General features: G+C 49.7%; 1 protein-coding gene and 1 non-coding gene across 44 annotated transcripts; both read right to left on the reverse strand.

Moving 5' to 3' along the window:
• Positions 1-2: 2 nt before the first annotated feature.
• On the reverse strand, positions 3-20046 carry Eif4g1 (eukaryotic translation initiation factor 4 gamma 1). Of its 43 annotated transcripts, none has more exons than XR_015632650.1 (33): positions 19897-20030; positions 19119-19175; positions 18807-18900; positions 18454-18540; positions 17961-17981; positions 17260-17436; positions 16950-17049; positions 14809-14921; positions 13923-14015; positions 13656-13722; positions 12584-13390; positions 12003-12091; positions 11726-11912; positions 11488-11621; positions 11226-11384; positions 10887-11075; positions 10500-10697; positions 9930-10076; positions 9047-9283; positions 8638-8742; positions 8377-8536; positions 8014-8114; positions 7294-7396; positions 6835-6931; positions 6407-6633; positions 5983-6274; positions 5601-5726; positions 5378-5459; positions 4105-4203; positions 3865-3999; positions 3546-3627; positions 3056-3435; positions 3-637 (listed from the first exon to the last, which is right to left on the reverse strand). XR_015632650.1 is itself a non-coding variant. In XM_087575732.1 (33 exons), the coding sequence occupies exons 3-33, from the start codon at positions 18864-18866 to the stop codon at positions 453-455; spliced, it is 4764 nt and encodes a 1587-aa protein (XP_087431858.1). In that variant the 5' UTR covers positions 18867-18900; positions 19119-19175; positions 19897-20030; the 3' UTR covers positions 3-452. The 43 variants fall into 43 exon arrangements, 42 of the variants coding, with proteins under 42 accessions (XP_087431858.1, XP_087431854.1, XP_087431853.1 ...); XM_087575732.1 differs by having other exon boundaries at positions 3295-3435; positions 10887-11072; positions 16950-17016; XM_087575728.1 differs by having other exon boundaries at positions 3295-3435; positions 16950-17016.
• On the reverse strand, positions 8236-8310 carry Snord66 (small nucleolar RNA, C/D box 66). The gene has a single exon (XR_015633794.1). It is a non-coding gene; the product is annotated as a small nucleolar RNA SNORD66 (small nucleolar RNA).
• Positions 20047-21452: the final 1406 nt, after the last annotated feature.

Genomic DNA, 21452 nt, shown 5'->3' on the forward strand with positions numbered 1-21452 from the left:
ACTTAATTGAATTCATGTTTAATAATTACAGGCACCGTGCCCAACCCTTCCCCCTGCCCTGGCAGCAGCAGGGGTGGTGCAGGGGCTGGGGCATATGCCCCCAGCAGCGAGGACGGCAGTCCCAAGAGTGATTTCAGAAAATAAAAAAGGACCCTAGAGGCAGGCGGTAGTGCCCCTCCCCCCGCAAAGACACACCAAATTTCAAGACTTTATATATATATCTCTGTGCCCTGGGGGGAGGAGAGAGACACTTGGCAGCATCCTGGAGGGGGGCCCCAGGCAGCCCCAAGCCATCCTGCCTCATCAGCCACTTTATTAGCTCAAGACACATCGCACTACAGGCACCCACTGCCACTGCCGCCACAGCCGCCGCCGCCCCCCTGCAGTCCAGGCGGCTGGCTGGCTGGGCCATCCACGTGTCCATGGCTCCAAGTCCCCTGCCCCACCCGCCATCAGTTGTGATCAGACTCCTCGTCCTCAGCCTCACGAAGCCAATTGAAGAATGCTGTGACAGATTTAAGGGCCACACCCTTGCCCTGCTGTTCAGCAGGGTCCTTGCTGCTCTCCCAGCTGTAGAAGGCGTCTTCCTTCACCACGTCCTCATCATACAGAGCATCAAAGAACATCCGAAGCAGGTCTGCAGGCCACAAGGACAACAATTAGATGACTAGCCAAAGCCTTAGATCCCTCCCACAGAGACACTGCTAACACAACCTTGATCTACCATTCTGGTATTCAGAGTGACTAGGCCTCTGACAATACCAATCTCATGACAGAGATTACCAGCCCAAGAATGGGTTACTTAGCCATTAGCAATCCTTAGAGACAGGAAAATGTAAACCCAAATATTTGGGAGACTGAGGCAGATCAAGATAGCAAGCTCATAGCAAACTGGCAGCTTAGCAAAATTGTCTGAAAGGGGGAGAAACTGAGACCAGGTACACACATTTAATCTCAGTGCTCAGGAGGAAGAGAAGGGTAGATTGAGTTTGAGACTACCTTGGTCTGCAATAGACTTGTTTCTAGGCCAGCTAGTTCTGTTATCAGTGAGACCACATCTCAAGAGAGCAAAGGGAGGGAAGGCTGGGTGTGATGGTATATTATGCCTATAGTCCCAACACTTGGCTAGCCTGCAAGACTACAGAGAGAAACCTTGGCTTAAAAAAAACAAAAACAGGGGTTGGGGATTTAGCTCAGTGGTAGAGCGCTTGGCGCAAGGCCCTGGGTTCCGTCCCCAGCTCCGGAAAAAAAAAAAAAAAAAAAAAGGAAAAATGTTAAAGTCTGGAAGTCTGGTGCCCACAACTGGAATCCCATTACTTGGTATATAGAGGGAAGGAGGATCAAAGGTAGGGAAAGCCTAAACTACATAACTGGTTTTGAGGCCAGCCCAGACTATTAAGATTGCATCTCGGAGACAAAATAAGTAATAAATAATGAATGGAAGTTGAAAGCTAGGCACCGGACACCTGAGTTCCAGTATTTACGAGTCTGTGGCAGACAGACTACCAACAACTGTTGCCTCTTCTTCCCACACACTTGTACCCCTCTGGCCTCTGGGGAGTGACACTCTGCCCAGTGGTACATTTCTCTTAGCACCCATCTTCAGGGTGAATCCCCCCCCCCCCAACCTCCTCTGACCCGTGCTTGTTTTAGGCCATCACAAGCAGCTTTCCTCAAGTGCTTGTCTTAGAATACAATTCCAGAACACTGTCCATCCCATTCCTCACAAACCCCATTACCTGAAGCACAGGACCTCAAGCCCAGCCCAAGGTGGCAAGTTAGCTTACCAACTATGGGAAGTTTAGGCCAGACATTCCTGTTTTCCACGTCTCTATGGATATAGCTGATCTTTCACTTATCCCATATCTTGTGTTCCAAAACCTGTGTGTGCGTGCCCCACCCCTGAGAACCCTGTACAACCACTCATCTATTTACCACGTGTGCTAAGTCCAATCTTACCACAACGCCAGCTTTCAACTATCCCAAAGCTAAACGAGATTTTTGTATCTGTTTTTCCTTCTGTCTCAGTCCTGTCCAATTCAGAATTTCAGAACCCTACTTACTCTCAAATACTGAAGCTTGCTAGGAAGACCTCAATGTCTTAAATACTCAAAGTGCTTAATTTTTGGATACGCTCCTACCACACTGAGGCATCTAGCATTTTCAACCATTTTTCTATACCAAATTTTCTTTTTGCTCATAGACCCCTGCCCTATCTGTGTCTTCTATTTTGCCAGGGTTCTTATTCTTGAGGCAATCCCACATCCTTTTGTAAGAACATATTGGAAAAGGCAGGAGTCCCAGCAGAACCATTCAAAGTAAGCCTCAGTCTCCACTGTAAAGTGAAGTAAACAGCTGACAGTATTTTAAAGGTAATTATGCTTCAACTACTGTTTTGCTTTTTGTTGTATATACGTAGCCCTGGTTGTCTTGATCAGAGACTCACTTTCCTGTCTTCTGAGTGCCACCATGACCACCTGGGGAATAGGGGCATTCTCTGAAACAGGGTCTAATTAATTAGCCAAGGCTAGTCTCACACTAGTATTTCTCTACCTCTGGTGTTAGGATCACAGGATGTGACACCATCCTTTCTTTGCTTACAATCCCAAAAAAGCCTTACTCCATTTGGTGCAAGCCCCTTGTCAGTACTTACCTAGCCTGAAGTATCTGTCCCCTTCCCCCCACTTCTCCAGTCCCTCTTGTTCATGACTGCTGTACCTTCCTTCAGTAGCTCTTTTCACGTTTTTATTCCAACTCAGGCTGCCTGCTCTCTATCTATAGGGAACCAATTCAAACCCATCATCTCTTGGACCCATCTTCCAACATTCATGCTCCGACTCCAAGCCAGCATAGAACTAAGCTCACTACAGTTATTTCAACACCTAAGCATACCCATGTGCTGAATTTGCAAACCTCAGACATGGTCATAAGCCCCCACTTCCAATGAGGAAAATGGAGACAAATCCCTAACAACCATTAACAAGGTAGGCAAGCACTTTAGCCTTGTGTCAGACAGATGGGCACATGGTATCTGAAAGATATTACTGTTTATCACCTCTGCATTGCTGTCATCTACTGGTCAAGCACAAAGCGGGCAGGCAATCAACCCTCCAGGCTTAGATTAACTCATTCCATTTGTAGGCAAGGAAACAAGCAGAGGGTAGGGTAAGTAACAATCAAACACCGGGGCATTTTACTCTCTCCCCGCCTCTCTTGCATTGAGTACCTTCCATGAGCACAGTCTTGTAGCTGGCAGTCCCTCCGCCCCACCCTCCCCTGCAGCCTGGCTCTTACTGGCAGGCTGTTCTAAGGTCACTACAAGGGCCTGGAGAGCATAGAGTGCTTGTAGCTCCTTCTGCTCATCACTCAGGTATTTCTGAAGCAGTCTTGCTCGCACTTTCAACACTTGAACATCCACTCGGAGAGGAGTCTCAACTACAGGAAAAAAACAAACAAAACAACAAAAAAGTGGAATAATGCAGATTTTACTTGGCTTAGCCCTAGATTGCCTGGCCCACCCCTGTCCCACCACCTCTCTGGCTTACAGATAATTGCAGAATAACAGACAGTTGTCATGAGGGCTCGAACTAATGTATTGGATGCTATCTGCTGCTCATTCAGGTTGGCCTGTGTGGGAACACAAATGCACCCTAAGTATCCACTCGTTACTCCCCAACCACCCACTCCAAAATCTACCTCTCTCCTCCCCAGGTATGGTACCCATGGAGAAGCATACCTCTATCCAGTCACACACACGCTGGTCCTCCCTCTCCTCCCCTGGTACCCATGGAGAAGCATACCTCTATCCAGTCACACACACGCTGGTCCTCCCTCTCCTCCCCTGGTACCCATGGAGAAGCATACCTCTATCCAGTCAAACACACGCTGGTTACTGCCGCCGTCCTTCAGCAGCTTCTCGAGCTGCCTTCGCAGCTCCTCAAAGGCAAGTGCCCTCTGGCCAGGAGCTTCAGATTCTTCTCCCAAGGTATATTCCACCTTCTATAAACAAGTAACCCACAGAGACGGTCAAAACTAGTGTAAAAGATGAGGGAAAGATGAGATCTGCTAGCCCCAAATGCAGAATAACTGACTCCAGTCTCAAACCTTTTCAGCCACAAATGAGCCAACGTCTTGGCCTTCTGCTAGAAATTCCCTCCAGCTTAGCCCAGCCTCTCGCCACAGCATTCCCACCTTTTTGGGACCCTGAAAAACAAATTCAACATCTCAATACTTAGTTCTTACACATGGCCCTTGACTCTTAGGACCCAATAGTTCTTCAGTAGTCACACTACATAAGCAGCACCCTAGATTAAACAAACATCACAAGCAATAGGAACTTACCTGCCACCACAGCAGTATGACATTAGGATGGGGAAGTGTCACTTAGATCTACGCACACTTGTAGAACTCTCAAGAATCGTAAAAGACCACAAAAAGGTGAACAACCAAGTCTACAGATCTCATCCTAGCATACACAGTTTAAACAGTAGATGTATTTTACCTTTTATTTCCTTTCACAAAGTTTTGTTGATTTTGTTGGTTTTTATTTTTAAAGAATTTTACTTTATATATATAAACACGCTGTAGCATGTCTTCAGACAGACCAGAAGAGGGCATCAGATCCCATTACAGATGGCTGTGAGCCACCATGTGGTTGCTGGGAATTGCACTCAGGACCTCTGGAAGAGCAGTCAGTGCTCTTAGCCACTGAGCCAACTCTCCAGCCCTGATTTTTTGGTTTTTTTTTGTTTTGTTTTTTTTTTTTAATATTTATTATTGTCTTTCAGATCTGGAGAGTTGGCTTAGCAGTTAAGAACAGTTGTTTTGGTCCCAGCACCCACACTGTGGTTTCTCAATCACTCATAAGGCAGGTTCCAAGGATTCTGACATACTCTTTCACACATCCATACATGCAAATAAAACACTTATATACACACTTATATACAAATAAATCTAATTAAGTAAAATAAAAAACAAACGAACAAACCCCAAAAATCTAAAAATGTATTTTTGCTCCTTTTAACGACTGAGCTTTTCTATTTTCTCAAGTAAATGAACGTTTGCTTACAAAATATAATTGCTAGCCAGTGGTGGTACACCACGACAGCTAGGGCTACACAGAGAAACTGTACCTCAAAAAAACAATAAAGGTATGCCTATTATTTCCCTATGTTCAGAAAATCTTAGCAGCAGCAATACCCCCACACCTTCACAGCCTTCCTGCAGCCCGGCCAGGAAGAAGTCATGACAGAGACCACCTATTATTTAATAACATGTCTCATGTATCAAATACTTCAGGCCAACAAATGACCACCAGGCTCCGTGGTCACCTATGGCAGCCGAAAGCACATAAAACTCTCTGAATGCATCAACTCACCATGCTCTTGCATAAGAGACCCAGGATCTCCAGCAACAAAGAAGTGGCTTTGCCCATGGGTCTCAGAGGCTTCGTAATTTCCCTGTAAGAAAAATCAATCCTGATGGCTTCCAAAGCCCTCAACATTGCTCCACCCCTCTCCAAGCCCAGGTATGCAACTTATCTCACTTCCTCCAGTCTTTGTCTCTCTTGCATCCACAAAGGGAGGGAGGGAGGCGCTTACCTAAAGAGCTCTCCCATGGGTACCCCGTCTTCCTGAAGAATAGGTGTTATCAGTTCTGCCAGGTAAAGCCATACATGAGGGATGTCGATTTCCATGTCCTCAGCCAATTCTAGTGTTTCATACAGCCTGAGAGGGGAACAAGAGGTCAGGGCACTTAAGAGATGAATTAGACACTTACCCTGCTTCTAGGAAAATACAGCACAACTAAACAAACAAACAAACAAACAAACAAAAAAAGTGGAGGCCCCCGAGAAACATTTTCCAGACACAAGACAATCTCAAGCTAAAATCCAAGGTTCCAGGAATCCCACCGAGGAGAAGCAATCAGTGGGTTACGTGGGTGGTTACGTGGGTGCGGAAGGCCCACAGACGCTGCTCGTACCCTTGGTAGTACTGGGCAGTAGAGAGGTGCCCTGCGCAGAGTAGCTGGTGCAGCAGTCTCCCCATGTGCTCACGAGCAATGGTGCTTCGCTCCAGCGTGGACTCGATGCCAAGCCGTACAAAGATGAAGAGCAGGGAGGGTGAAGCCAGCTCCTGGACGCACTGCACGGCCTCCTTCATGTCATTGAGATGGAGATACTCTTCAATGATGGCCTTCGACTTCCTCTCCACCTCATCCACAGCGAGCGCAGCCTTTGGAGGGCTCACTGGAGGTAGAGTGGCTTCCCGCTTCACTACAAGGGCAGAACTTTTCAGTTACTTCTCTTAAAAGAATCCAGAGCTCCCCAAGAAAGTTGGGGAGTACTCAGTCCTGTATCAGCCAATTGCCTTTCCCCCCATTCCTCTGCCAGCCCCTCCCTTCTCACCAGGATCCCGACCTCGATCCTCCGTGAGGCTAGCTGCCTTGCGGAGTCCCTCAGGCTGGGATGGCCGCTCTCTACTCCGCTCCTCCACTTCTTTGCTAAAACTTCGCTTGGTGGCAGGTGTTCTGGCACGATCAAGTCGGTCCCCACGGTCACCTCCCCGCTCACTGCGCTCTAGCCGGTCTCCCCGGTCCCCAGCTTTCTCACCTCGTTCCCGGCTTAAGCTGCTCCTGGAAGACGATACGTTGTCTCTCGCCTGTGCCGCTCAAGCACTTACGTGACCATCCAATACTCAGGGCGGGGCAGCTACAGGGTCTCTTTCTTGTCATCAAGGGACATGTCCAGGCAATGAAGGCACGAGAAATCCCTACGCTTTGACAACTAAAACCCAATCACAGTATTCCCTAACAACCCCACACCCAGAAACTCACCTCTGTACAACACGTCTGTTATCTGTGTTCTCTACGGGTAATGTTTGTTGAAGAGCAGAAAAGCGATTCAAAGTAGCTGGACGAGTAGCTTCCGATGCTAGGAAGGGCAGAAAGAAAACTTCATTAACCCATTTCTGCCTTCCAAGAGCTAGGGTTACAGTGTGCCACTACACTGTTACTACCTTATGCATCCCCCTTATTATTTAGGACTCTTGGTCACAACAATGACAAAGTAATTCACTTTTTTTTTTTCCCCCAGAGCTGGGGACTGAACCCAGGGCCTTGCGCTTGCTAGGCAAGTGCTCTACCACTGAGCTAAATCCCCAACCCCAGTAATTCACTTCTTGGCATCATGTACATGACTCCTATTTTCATTCCCGGATTACTCAGTTTTCTGTGTACACGAACTCTAGGAAGCTGAGAACAGCAAGTACCAGTTCCCTACAGTGGCCTCCATACCTGTGTCTGAGGGTTTGGCTCCTGATCCCCCACTGCTGCCCTTGCCCCAACTCAGTCGTCCTCCAGGTGCAAAGAGCTGGTTGTTAGAATCAATGGACCCAGGCTGCAGAAGGAAAGACAGCAGACTCTTATGTCTTACCTGGCTTAAGCCCTTAGCCAACTACCACACATAGCCACACTGGATTAAGGGCCTAAATGAAGGGTGAGGCAAGCTTTGGCCATACAGTCAAGACAGTATCTTAGGGCTCTGCAATCCAGTTTATGGCTACTACTCAGTGTTATAATAGTGTAACATAAGGAATAACTGTTGTATCAAGTAATTACCCATAGAGAAGAGAACTCAAATTCTACATACTTTACTGTATGTAGGACAGAAAAGGCATCAGCCCATGATTACTATAGATGGTTATGGGAATTGAACTCAGGATCTCTTCAAAGAGCTGCCAGTGCTCTTAACCTGAGACCAAATTGTATATATTCTATATACCATAAAATATCACCCCATTATTTTTTTCAACCACTTAAAATGTAAAATCCATTCTTGGCTTGATTTTGGTGTTATCAGCTTACTAAGACCGATGTGAACAAATCCTTTAGGTGACGGACGCTTCATCTAACTTAAGTCTAAGTTCAGTATCAGCACCCTAACTGTGGGGACCAATGCACGCTTCATTCATCCTCTTCACCCTGCAACTCGCCTACCCCAGACCACCACCTTACCTTTGTGATCTTGGTGAGCCGTGAGGTGTCAATGGGGCGACTGCCTTTGCTGATGGGGACTGTATTCCAGCCACCATCATCCACAAGTGGAAGGCCACGGTCTGAGACAAAAAAGAAGAGAGAGGGAGGGAGGGAGGGAGGGAGGGAGGGGGGAGGGGACAGAGGGAGCATGTTGGAGTAACGAGTCCTGTCAACCCCTTCTTGGGTCACCCTCAGCCTCTCTTCCTCAGATCCTCAATCCCATCATGTGCTCTCAGTGGCCCAGACACGTGGCACTAACAGACGTCATCAGCGGAAAGAACAATCGCATCCCATCCTCTAGGAGCTTTCCTGTCTCCTCCTTAGCCCCAGCCTCAGACTCACTGACAGGAGGGCCTGGAGGGCCGCCCCGACGCTTGTCGCCGCCCTTGGCCATGAGCTGCTGGACCTTGATGTGCTCCCTGTGTTCCTCCATTTCAGCCTCCTTGTGAATCTGATCGATCGTCTTGGGGCCCTGATCCCCGCGACGCGGCACCCAATTGCTCTTTGGGAACAAAATGCAAAGTTATTCTGGCGTTGCCAGGGATCAGCCGAAATCGTATCAGGAACTGGAGTGGCAGGTAAGTGGAGGAAGACGTCACATACCTGCCGCAGGTCAAGCACATCCTGTAGCATAAAACGGATGCGAGATGAGGTCTTCTTTTCTTTAATGATTTTTTCCATCTGGTTGAAATACTGATCCATTCGAGGCTGGACAGCAAAAGGATCGGGTCAATTTATACTCATTCACACCCACCACACACACCTCTGACACTGGCTAAGCATCACACACACACACTCTTACACACACACACACACACTCTCTCTCACACACACTCTTACACGCACACACCCAACATTGGCTAAGCATCGCACGCACGCACGCACGCACGCACGCGCGCACGCACACGCACACCCCCGACACTGGCTAAGCATCGCAAACCCCTGAGACTGCGTCTTGTCGGTGAACAGGAGACTCATGCCATACTCATTCACCACAGCTCAGCACCTCTACCTTGGCTTTTGCAAAGTCCAGGTCTTTGCCAATCGTGGTGAGGAGACGGCAGAGGCATTCTAGGGACTCCTCATCATGGTTTTTAAGTAGTTTGACCACACAGTCATGCATTATTGCTTCTGTTAACATCTTCAACTTGAATAGCTCCCCAATGAACTTGATATTCCCTAAAGAGCGCCGCCGAGCTATGTCCCGGGCCTCTTCTAGTTCTTCTTTCAGGCGTCCCCGTTCTTCTGCCTGTCCACCATAAGACAAAGATTATGTCAAAAAAATAACCAAGGGGCTGGAAAGATGGTTCGGAGGTTAAGAGTACTAGGCTGTTCTTCCAGAGCATGGTGACCCTTTGCTCACAACCATCTGTACTGGATTCTGATGCCCTCCCTGCATGAAGGCAAAGTTCTCATATACAAAAAATAAATAAATCTTTAAAAAAAAGATAAGCAGGAGAATCTTGGAGAGATAGGTCAGTAGTTAAAAACAGTCTTGCTCTTGCAAAAGATCTAAGTTCAGTTCTTAGCACCCATACGGTAGCTCAGAGCCAGGTCTAACTCTAGTTCCAGGGCATCTAGTGCCCCCTTCTGGTCTCTTCTGGCACCAGACATGTACACTGCCCACAGATATACAGGGTGGCCAAGCTTATGGGTAAAAATAAAACTAAGAACAAAACAAACAGCCAGCTGGCTAAAATCCCTTTCTCTTACTAAATAGCCAGCCAGCCCAGCACTAAGCACTCATGTCCTAAGGTAAAGGGAGCCCCTAGATCCTTAACAATTACAGGCTTCTAAAGTGAAGGGTAGGTGCTGAGTACAGGGTGTGATTGACAAAAAAAAAAAAAAAAAAAAAAAAAAAAAAAAAGGGTGTGATTGGCAATACAGTCTCTCACCGTAGCAGCTTCATCCATTTCTTTTTGCTTTTTTTCAAAAACTTCATCATCATCTTTGTCTTTCTCAAATTCTTTCTGACACCGATTTAACAACAGTTTTCGAAAATTCACAGTCACTGTTGGCTTTTCTGTAGTGGGCACTTTCAGCTGTAGACCAGAGAGAATACCACATTAAGAACACTCCAAGGTAGAGAAGGCCTTTCAAGTCTCCTGACCCAGAAAGCCTACTAATGTACTGCACACTTAGCTACCAAAACAGAACCTAGAAGAGCTAGACTCTACGATCCCCCGGAAGACGCAGGAAGCTAGACAGTAAGACTTAGAAAACTGGGCTAGCAGGATGGCTCAGAGGGTGAAGAAGCATGCCACACAAGCTTGAGAGTCTGAGTTTAATCTCCAGAATCTATATAAAGGCCAAAGAGAATTGACTCCACAAGTTAACCTGATGCCAGCAATTGTGCAAACTGTGGTAAACATGCAACTACACAGACATTGGCAAATAAAATGTTAAAATAAATAAAAGGATGGAAAAGAATCTCTAAGAAAGACTTAGCAACGGTAGAAACTAACCGCCATGAGGCAGCGGCACATGTTGGCATAAGCCACAGAGAAGTTGGGCTCTGAAATGGCTTTCTCGAAGATGAGGTCAATGACTCCTTTGAGGCGTTCCTCCGTGTCAATGGCCAGCTGTGTCACCTGCTTCATCAGCTGCTGAAACATCTGGGGTGTCAGCTTATTCAAGATGGAGCGTACCCTTCGGAACAGGTCCTGTGGAGAAACAGGATAGAATATACAGGATCTACTGAAGTACTCAAGATAAACACAGGCTGCTGACACAGGACAAAATAGTAGGGACTGAGCTCAAACTGTGTAGTAAAGACAGTGGACACAGTAAAATGGCTTACCAGGGCAGCTCTAAAGGAGCAGGAATGGAGATCAAACGCAAGACTTTAGTACCTGGGTCTTGCTTCCGTCAGCATCCTCCTCCCCTCGATCCTTATCAGCGGCTGTCCGTTTGCTACTGGGTTTCCACGCCTTCTCTGCTTTGTTCAGTTTTATGTCTTCAGTCATTATCACTGAGGAAATGATCTTGCGAGTTTCCTTCCGTGGACCCTGCTGAGAGCGCCTGGGTCCCAGGCCAGCCTGCTAGACCAGGGATGGAGACAAGTGAAGTCACAACAGCACGTACAATATGCAACCCCATCACCACAGCTCAGAGACAGACTTCTCCCCATAGGAGGACACAAGATTCCACCCCACTCACTAACCATCTGCCCCGCAGCCAGCCCCACTCACCGGCCCTCGGGGCAGCTCCCCACCTGGCCCACCCCTTGGGGGCCCACGGCTGCTGAGGGTTGGTCGGCCAAGGTTGGCAAAGGATGGAGTGAAATCTGGGCCACAGTTTATGCCAGGTAGTCTGGAGGGATCCAGTGACCGAAGTGGTGTTTTATTAGCCTGCAAAGAAGACTCATGTCTTAAAAACAGGTCAGGATGGTTGCTTTCTCTTTACTGACCTCAGGCACTTCTAGGTCAAGCCAACCTTCCTCAAAACACCAACCTTGTCCAGCACCACATCAGTGATATGGGGCAATCCTTCTGGCTTCTGCATACTGGCAAAGATGAACTGAAAGCCCAGCAGGAACTCCCTATCATAACGCTTCTTCTCTTCAAGGTTGAGAGGCTTCCACTGATCTGCAAGACAGGATGCACCAGTCACTCCTGCGTCCTGCAGTAGGACTGCCCACTCCTCATGAAGTAGGTGAGTACTGCTCAGCTGCTCATCGCCTCAAACGCACCTGACTTGTACTCGTACTTCTGTTCCCCAGGCTGAATGTTCTCGGCATTGTGAATTTTGTCTTCCTTAGAGTCCCAGGTTTCCTCTGCTTCCTCAGGCTGTGGGAGCGCAGCACTGCCCTCAGACTCTGGGCTTGGGTTGCTGCCAGTAGGAGGCTGATTCTCCACCTCTGGTACTGCTGGGTCCACCTTCAATCATAGATGAACACCCAGGTTCAGTTGCATGATCACTGCCTCCAAACTACGCCATCTCCCCTCAACTAATTCTTGTTTCCTTACCTCCTTGAAGGCATCGAGAAGGTCACCCACAGCCTCTTTCTTGTTTAGCTCTTTAATTTTCCGTCTCCTCTTTGGCACAGACACTGCCACTACAAGGAGAAAGAGGACAAGGAAGGTGTGAACAATCTAATAAGTATCCCTAACAGAGGAAAAAAAAAAATAACAGTGAAAACCAGCCATTAATATTCCTCTACCCTTCACTCTTGCTTTAGATGATAAATTCCTCTCTGTAAAACCAGGCACTGTGACAGATTCCTATAATCCTTCAACTTGGGACACAAGAGACACAAGGATTAGGAGGAGTTCAAGGCCAGCCCCAGCTGCCTTGTCTAAAAAAGCTTGAGCCTTCAACTCTACTTCTTAGGTCTAACACTAGGCCAAATGGGAGCCTATTTTGTGGAGCTGTCATAAAAAGAGAGTGCACGGCTTTAATCCTAGCACTTGGGAGGCAGAGGCAGGCAGCCAGACCACATAAAGACCCAGTCTCAAAACAAACAGAACAGAAGAGGTACCAGATGGGAGATCAATGAGGAGAGCATCTCCAGAATGAGCAATGTCAATTATCTAGCCACACCCCTTACCTTGGGGAGCTGCTGCCACCTCTAAATTCTGAGACAATTGGGCTGGGACAGGAGTACTATCGAGAGGGAGGTCCTCTCCTCCCTTCTCACTCTCAGCTTCTCCATCTTCATCTTCATCTTCTTCTATTTCTTCCTCCTGAGCAGCAGAAGTATCAGAAGGAGCCACAGGTGGAGTGGGAGAGACAATGCTGGCCAGTGCCGCTGAGGGAACCTCCTTGGCCTGCTCCTCGGGCTCACTGACGGGGCTGAGGTCCACAGCTGGTGGCGAGGGGGCTCCATTGAGCAGCTCCTCGGGTTGGGCAGTTGGAGCAATGGGCACAAGCGATTCAGAAGCACAAGCTGAAAGAGGGGGAGGAGCTGGCTCCGTGCTTGACTCCACCTCTGGTTCCAGATCCTCAGATGGGATCACGCCATTGGGCTCATGAGTTTCAGCCCTGTGAGGCACCAGGGACGTGGAAACCTGGAGAGGACTGGAAGAGAACTCAGATTCTGGAATGGGTTTGCTGAGTGTCACTTCTACTTCCAGTATGGGTTCGGCAAGAGTGGGTTCTGGAGAGAGGCAATATGGCTCCCCAGATTCACAAGAGATGGGGGTCGATTCTTCTACAGAAATTGGTATCATCCCCGTTGTCATAGTGTCCCCAGGAATAGAGAGGACTCCAAGATTAGACTCAGACCCCGGCTCCAAAATTGGGGGTGGTGATGGGGTTGGAGAAGGCGACGAAGGCTGAGACTCTGTGCCAGGGCTGTGCTCTGGGCCAGGCAGCCCTGGCCGCCCCCCAATGGCTGCTCCCTGTGACCGGTCATCTGCAGGAAGAATGAATGCATGACAGCAAGTCCCACACTGCTCCTGTTCTTCCTCTTAGCCAAGCTGACTTCCCATTTAACAAAACACATCCCAACCGCCTCCCACATTCGCTGTTTCCATCCCCCACCAAAACCCACTTCAAACCCACTATGTGGAAACCTAAGTCATTCTCTGGTACTCAGTTTGAATCACTCCACTCCTTCAAGTGTAAATCTTCAAACTCCCCACTTCCATAAAAGCTGTGCCACCGCTCACTCCTCTTACCTGGCCGGATAATGACAGCAACCTGAGGCGACTCCCCATTGGGTTGAGGCTCCAGACTGCCTCCCGTCTGCAGGACACAAAGCGTTAAAAGTTTGCACTGAAGAGTTCCACACCCTTCTTTACTAGTCATTTTTACTTTAGTTCTGCCTAGAAATCCAGGAAAGCAGGGAAATAAACCCCTTAGGTGAAGGAAAAGATCAAGTGACTTGGGAATCTAGAGCAGAATAGCTTTCCAAACCAAGGTATAGCTCAGAGATATGACAGTACCTGGGGAGGAGTGGGTGTGGAGGCAGTACGGGCCCCAGACATGATCTCTTCTGTGATATCCTTCCCTCCTTGGTTTGGGTCTCGAATTCGGATCTGGGGAAAAAAAGCTATAGGATGAGTGGGAAGCAGAAGGAGCCCGCCTCTCCCCCCTGTCCCACTCCTAACACTCTGGGCCAACCTCCCACCCCTACTGGGAAGCAGGTGGGTGGGTGCCAGAAACCCCATGAGTTCTACTGTCAACCCATCCGGCTGCTCTTGTAGTCGCTGCCCTAGCCCCCACCCCTAAGACTCTTGACCTCACAGAGCAGCCCTGAACATCACAATGCCCCTCCCCTCCCTCCCCTCTACCCACCAGCAATCCCTAAGTCAGTAGCCAAACACCCTAGGGCTAAAGACCCCCATCCAGCATCCAGACAGCTCACTTGTGGCTGGTCGGCCTGCTCTCTAGGGGTAGGGCCCAGATGCAGTGGGTGGAGCCAGGGTGACTCAGCGGCTTCCCCAGCCCTGGCACCCTATTCTGGGCACCATGCCCGGGGCTTGAGGACTGAGCAGAGGCGTAGGCCTCCAGAGCTTCCAGGACTAAGGAGTCAGGAGCACAGAAAACAAACCATTTCCAAGCTAACCAGCAGCACCCCCAAAACAAGCATACGTCTTGTGAACTTAACTAGAGCCCAAGTCTCTTGGGAATTTCCCTGCTGCCCATTTTAGTCTTCTTGTGAGTTGCACTACACTACAATCCCCATACAAGGGACCTCCTTCCTCCACAGACCTTATTCTCTGCTACACTCAGAAGTTGATGAAGTTTTGCTCCTACAGGTACATTTCAGCCGACAGCAGACCACGAGTGTCCCTCCCCAAGTGTCCCAGAGCCCTAGCTGCTACTTACAGTTTTCCGTTCCCTCTTAGGGGCAATCTGGGGTGGCTGGTTCATCAGAACTGGGGCAGGAGCCACACTAGCAGGAAACTGCTGCACACTCTGGGCTGGGTAATAGGCTCCAGCTTGGGGAAAAGAGGACAGAAAAGATTCCTGACAGCTTCCAGATCCAAACATACACTAATGTGTGCCTGAACACCTCCCACTGCAGAGCCTCTCATCACATACAGCCGGCCCCTTGCCCTACCCTGCCCTGCCCGCCTCTCTGGGGAATTAGGTGTCTGTCAAAGCAGGGGAACCAGTTTGAACTGCGTTTACAAGAATTCCTCGCACAGACACACACACCCTGTAGGAAGGAACTCCTTCCTCTCTACACAAGCTACCAGGTACTGTTCTACCCCACAAGGTGCGCGAGCGTACATGCACACATAGCACACATCACACACACACACACACACACACACACACACACACACACACACACGACCCAGCAACACACATACACTCTCAAAGTGAAACACAATTGGCTCTTTGGCAGGAAAGGAACAGGGTTTTCCAATTGTTTCACTGAAGCTGACTCAAATTCCTAACTCAGCCCTTTGCAAGGGGCAACCGCAACAAAAAGTAACATCCAGCCAGACAGAAATAAAAATTAATTCCCTAAAGCAATTGTTTCCAACGTGGAGTAAATTTGTAACTCATCCATAATTCCTACTTGCTCCTTTTCAAAGTACCAAGGGTGGTTATATATTTAATCGTATACATACATATGTATATACATACAACTACACATGTATTAGATGTATATACATACAACTACACATGTATTAGAAGTACATACTTAAGATCTTCCTGGGGGTTGGAGATTTAGCTCAGCGGTAGAGCGCTTGCCTAGCAAGCGCAAGGCCCTGGGTTCGGTCCCCAGCTCCAAGGGAAAAAAAAAAATCTTCCTGACGGGGAAAAACTTTTTAGATACTGCTATAAGCTTAGCATGATAACATATACTTGTAATTCGAGCAATCGGGGGGGGGGGGGGAGGATCACTGCAAGTTTAAGGCTAGCCTGGTTTACATGACAAGTTTCAGGCCAAGCTAGAACTACATTATAAGACTATTTCAAACAAAACCCATAAAGTTCAGTTTTCTTTGAACATAAATGAAAACTAGCTATGAAAACCACTCAAATCCTCATTACGGTCTTCCAACTCTGAAAAGAAGCCCCAAACAGCGTTCACTTAACTTGGCTTTCAAGTCAGAGCCTATATCTCTTTCAGTTTATTTTTTATTCTGTGTCTGTGAGGAGGTGTGTATGTGTGTGTGCGGATATCCAGAGTCCAGAAGTGCTGGCTCCACCAGGAGTTGAAAGTCACAGTTGTTGAGCTGCCTGACACTGGTGCCGATATGGAACTTGGCAAGAGCAATTCCCTCTTAGCCACCGAGTTGTACCTCCAGCCCTTTCTTTTTTAAATGAACAGTTTCCTTATTCATTTATGTGTACATGGGTAGAGTGGAGGTAAGAAGATGACTAGTGGGTGTCAATTCTGTCTTTCTACCACCTGGGTCCCAGTGATCAAAGCCATGTCATCAGGCTTGGGTGCCCTTGGTGCTTTGATCCACAGAACCAAATTGAAGGCCCTGATCCTGTGTTTCTTATTTTGAGGCAGGGTGTTTCAATTACCTCTGGCCGTCCTGGAACTCACTATGTAGACCAGGTTGGTTTCAAACTCAAGAGTCTGCCTGTCTCAGCCTTAGTGTTGGCTGGGATTAAAAGTGTGTGCACCCTTAATCCTGTGCTCCTTGAAGTGGGGAAGACTCCAACTCTCTTGGCAAAGGATCAAAGCTTCCTTTACCAACATAATCCCTATCACCTATTAATTCTATCATTTTAAAAACCAGAAGCGGGATTGGAGATTTAGCTCAGTGGGAGAGCGCTTGCCTAATAAGCAAGCCCAAGGCCCTGGGTTCCATCCTCAGCTTGGGGGGTGGGGGGTGGATAACAAAAAGACCAAAGACGCCCCCTCCCCCCCCAAAAAAAACCAAGGTAGGGGAAAAAAGCCAAAAGCACACAGAAGAATAAATTAGCATTTAGAATGTTGAATACTTGAGATGTTCCCTAGGACACACTCCCCACCTACTACTCCTTGCCGCGCTTACCATAGGTCCCAAACTCGGTAGGGCTTGCACCTGGATAGAAGCCTGGGGCTCCTGGCTGCACAGGGTACTGCTGTGTTGGGACAACATATGTGGAACGCCCCTGATGGGGGTTGGGGAAGAAAAGAGGGAAAAGAAGGAGATGAGAAAAGCTACAAACACCACACATCAGATTATGAAGTAGGGTAAGCCAAGCCAAGCCTGGACAATGACCAGAAGTCCCACCCCTACAAGAGCAATGGGTCTGGAAGATCAGGTAGGAGAGGTAGAAGATGAGGCACTAGGTAATCTGGCTTCCTGCCCCCAGCCTCACCTGTCCAGGGATATAGTAGGCTCCTTGGGAGGCTGAGTAGGAGATCTGGGAAGGGATCATCATTACTTGGGATCCAGCAGGGTAGACATGGGGAGCTGGGCCAGGACGGGCAGGGGCTGCACTCTGCACTCGGGAGGCTGCACTGCTAGGGGGCTGGGCCCGGCTAGGGTAGAAGTGCTGTCAGGAAGAAAGAAAGCAGGTGGGGTCAATAAGAGGAATGAACAGTAAAGTCAGCATTCCAGTGTCCATACAGTCTTAAGAGTATAGCAGGCTTCCAAACATGGCGACTGGTCCTTCCCCAGACCCACGTGACTACACTAACACTTGCCTTCCAAGTTAGATGAAAACTCTGTATCCTGTACTCACTGCCATGCAGGCAGCCACCTCCAGAGTACCACTCTAGAGGCCTAACCTCAAGATACATCATGTCTAAGTAAGGCCCTTCTGGGCAACATACTCCCCAGCATGCACTGTCCCATCTCAAGTACTGAGGCTACCTGCTACATGCAACAGTCTCCCAGTTCTGGGACACTCGCTTGTCAACAGCTGGCCTCTAGCCTCTAACATGCAGTACTTGGACTTAAACTCCTAAACGGCAAAGGTGGCACCCACCCTGAACATCCCAATCTGTGTCTAGCTATGGACTGGGGGAGGTCGGGTGACACCAAAGAGGTGGCTCGGGATTAGGAAAGAGGTATTACCTGCAGAGACCTGAATCCTCCCTGAAAGCACATGGGGACAGGAAAGACGACAATTATCCCCAAGGTGACAGAGTGGGATTAGGGGGAGTGAAGTGGGTAGGAAAAGAATCCTTCCCCTTGGGAAGAACTTGGAGAACACAAAAAATAAAAGCACAACTGGAATTTTTATCTCATCACAGTTCAAAGGGAAAGGAGAGGAGGAGAGGAACTAGGAACTACTATTCCTAGTGCAATAGGAAAGGGCTGACAGCAGGGCCCACAACACAGTCTCCAATTCTCAAAGACCCCCATAATGCCACCCTCACAGTCTATAAGCTTCAAAGGGTCAGCCACCCTAAGTAACTAACAGCAGGAAGAACACGGGCAGCTGTCAGGAAGTTGGGGGGGGGGGGGCAGTACACAGCGTCCATAGTTTCCATACTCGCCCCAAACCAGCAGCTTCCCAGTTTCCCCAGTTCCCACCCAACACCCTTCTCTAGCCACAGCCCCTCACCTGGCGGGGCTGAGAAGGCGTGTTCATTTGTGTCGCTTGAGGCGTGCTAAACACCACCGGTGCAGTCTGCCCCGGGGGAAACGCTGGCTGAAGGGGAGAGACCAGAGTTCAGCAAGAGGGGAAGCCTGGGTGGGGCCTAAACCCAGGCTGGTGAAATAAGGGGAGCAGACCTGCAGCAACAGTCTCGGCAGTCCACATGTTCCCTCCCTGTGACAGCCCCAGGGACAGCCAGGGGCCCTATCTCAATTTGGCAGCAGGCAGCTGCACTTTGCCCTGACACAGATGGGGGTGGGAAAACTGCGAGCTGCATGACCTCCACCCCACCCGAGTCCTGTTCATTTAGCCTTGATTACCTGTGGGAGTCCAGGGGACCTGGCGGGTGGGGGGCCTGTGGGCTGGGGAGCTTTGTTCATTTCATTTGGTGCCACATCAGGGTCCCCCCAGCACCTGTTGGAAAGAGCAGAGCTCGGAACGAGGAAAGGACCCACGCTTATGGCAAATGGGCTGGGGGGAAAGGTTGTATCAAGAGCTAGGGTCAACATGGATTAAGGGAGGTGCCAAGTGAGTACAGAAACATCAAACATATAGGCTGTGGACCCCACCAACAACACGGACCGCATCACCCTGACCCCACCCTTGCCTGCTCAAACAGCCCCCTCACTCACCCCCTCGGTTAAGAATAAGTCCACAGTGCGGCCTACAGGTTCTGGGCATCCGAAGGCCTGGGGTTGGGAGGTGAGGGGTATCAACCTGGCTCCACGGGGCCCAAGACCAACCAGACCGGAAATTCCAGGTCTCGCTGGCACCAGGCTCCCGGATCACAAATGAAGCCGGCTGCTCCGGCCGTGATATCCCCACCCCCCACCCGGGGACACCGGGTTCGGAGCCTGCCGCGGGGCACTCGCGCGGGGCTGGAGAGGCCCGAGGCCTCCCGGGAACACAAGCCAGGAAAAGCGCGAGTCCGGCCGCACCAGCAAGGCGGGCGGCGACGGCCGCGAAGCCCGCTCGGGGCAGGCGAGGGTCGGCCGCCGGGCGGGGCTGGGGGCTCCTCCCTGCTCGCCGCCGCCGCCTCCCAGCTCTGCGCAACGCGGCCAGTGCCAAAGAACAACGTGTCACTTCCCGGCGGCCGCCCGGGCCCCGCAGGGGGAGGGGGCGGCGGGTCTGCGCCGCGCAGTCTGCGCCGGGCCGCGGCCCAGGCCGGGCGGAGGTGGCTGTCTCGCCGCCACCCCAGCGCCCTCCCCGCCCGGGCCCTGCTCCCCACCCCCACCCGGGCCCGGCCCGGCACACGTGGGCCGGGGATCGGCCTGGCGAGTAGGGCCTGGGCGCGGGCTCGGGGCCGGAGCGCCGGGGCGGCGGCGCAGGGTGGCGGGCCCCGGCCCGGATGGCGGCGGATGCGGGGGGAGGGGTGGGGGGCCGGGTCGGGCCCGGACATGGCGGCTTTACCTTCAGTCTCCTTCAGTCCGCGCGGCCGAGCCCCACGCAGCCGCACAGACGTAGTCCACAACCATTTCCGGCTCCCCGCACAGATCCCGCTCGGCGGCCACCGCTTCTCCGCAGGCGCAGCCAGCGCCCCACGTGACCGGCGCAGAGGGCGGAGCTGCGCTGGCGCTGGGGAAGCACATGGGATTTGCTCCGCCCCATCACGTGACACCCACTGCCCGCCCCCGTGTCCCCTCCCGAACTTTGGAACTCCCAGGCCGACCCCCTCTGAGGCCCTGGCGGTTCTTTAGTTCATTCATACTTTGCGGCAAGCATTTATTGAGCGCGTGAGTGCAAAGCGAAGTGCCCGCCTGGAGCCGAGAGTGCCGAATCTAAAAGGCAGTCCTGCCCTAGTAAATGGCACACTACAAATTATGCAGCCTCTGAAAATGCTATACATTTGATCTTTGATAGACCTATTAACAAAGGAAATTCAATGTTGCACCAAAAGAACTGATGCAATCTAACTAAAGAAGTAATTTTACATTCTCTTTAAAAAATCAGTCGCTCCTAGGGAAAGGCAAAAGTCAAACCTAAAAACGTTGGAATACTGAAAAAAGGAATCCCAAAGCCTTGTGTACTTACGTGTGCTGTCTGTGATCCCCAGAATTCTGATAGCTAAGGCAGGGAATCAACTTTAAAATAGGGAAATTTCACCAGGCGGTGGTGAACCACTCCTTTAATCTCAGCACTCCGGAAGCAGAGACAGGTAGATCTCTGTGAGTTCAAGGCTAGTCTGGTCTACAAAGCCAGCTCCAGGACAGCCAAAGTTACACACAGAGAAACTTCATCTTGAACATTTCTGAGATGGCTCAATGGTTAGAGCACTGGATGCTCTTTATTGGCTGCTCTTAAAAAGAGAGGATTTGGGGTTGGGGATTTAGCTCAGTGGTAGAGCACTTGCCCAGGGTTCGGTCCCCAGCTCCGAAAAAAAGAAAGAAAAAAAAAAAAAAAAAGGATTTGGATTCAATTCATCTATAAGGCAGCTCACGACTGTGTATAACTCTGATTCGATAGAATTCTGCCTCTATAGGCACCACATATACATGTGATGCACAGACATATATGAAAGCAAAACATACACATAAAATAAATATTTAAATTAAAAAAAATAAGAAAATTTGAACTGGTGGTGGTGGTGGTCCACACCTTTGATCCCAGTATTCCCAGCGCAAAAGCAGGAGGATCTCTAATGTATCTCAGCTATAGAGTTCAGGACAGCTAGAAACCTTGTCTCGAAAAACCAAAAAATAAAGCAACAAAACAAAAAATACACCATGGTTAAAAGCTGAAACTTGAGCTAGACTGGTTTCAAATGTTCCTTTTTTTTCTTTAAGAGGATTCACCACTACACCACATTTTTCTTTAGAATGAAAATTGCACTCTACACTGTGGTTATGCACACTTTTTTTTTCTTTTCTTTTTTTTTTTCGGAGCTGGGGACCGAACCCAGGGCCTGCGCTTGCTAGGCAAGCGCTCTACCACTGAGCTAAATCCCCAACCCCATTATGCACACTTTT

The sequence above is a fragment of the Rattus norvegicus genome, chromosome 11 (genome assembly GCF_021556685.1).
Source record: "Rattus norvegicus strain SHRSP/BbbUtx chromosome 11, alternate assembly SHRSP_T2T, whole genome shotgun sequence".
NCBI classification, from domain to species: Eukaryota; Metazoa; Chordata; class Mammalia; order Rodentia; family Muridae; genus Rattus; species Rattus norvegicus.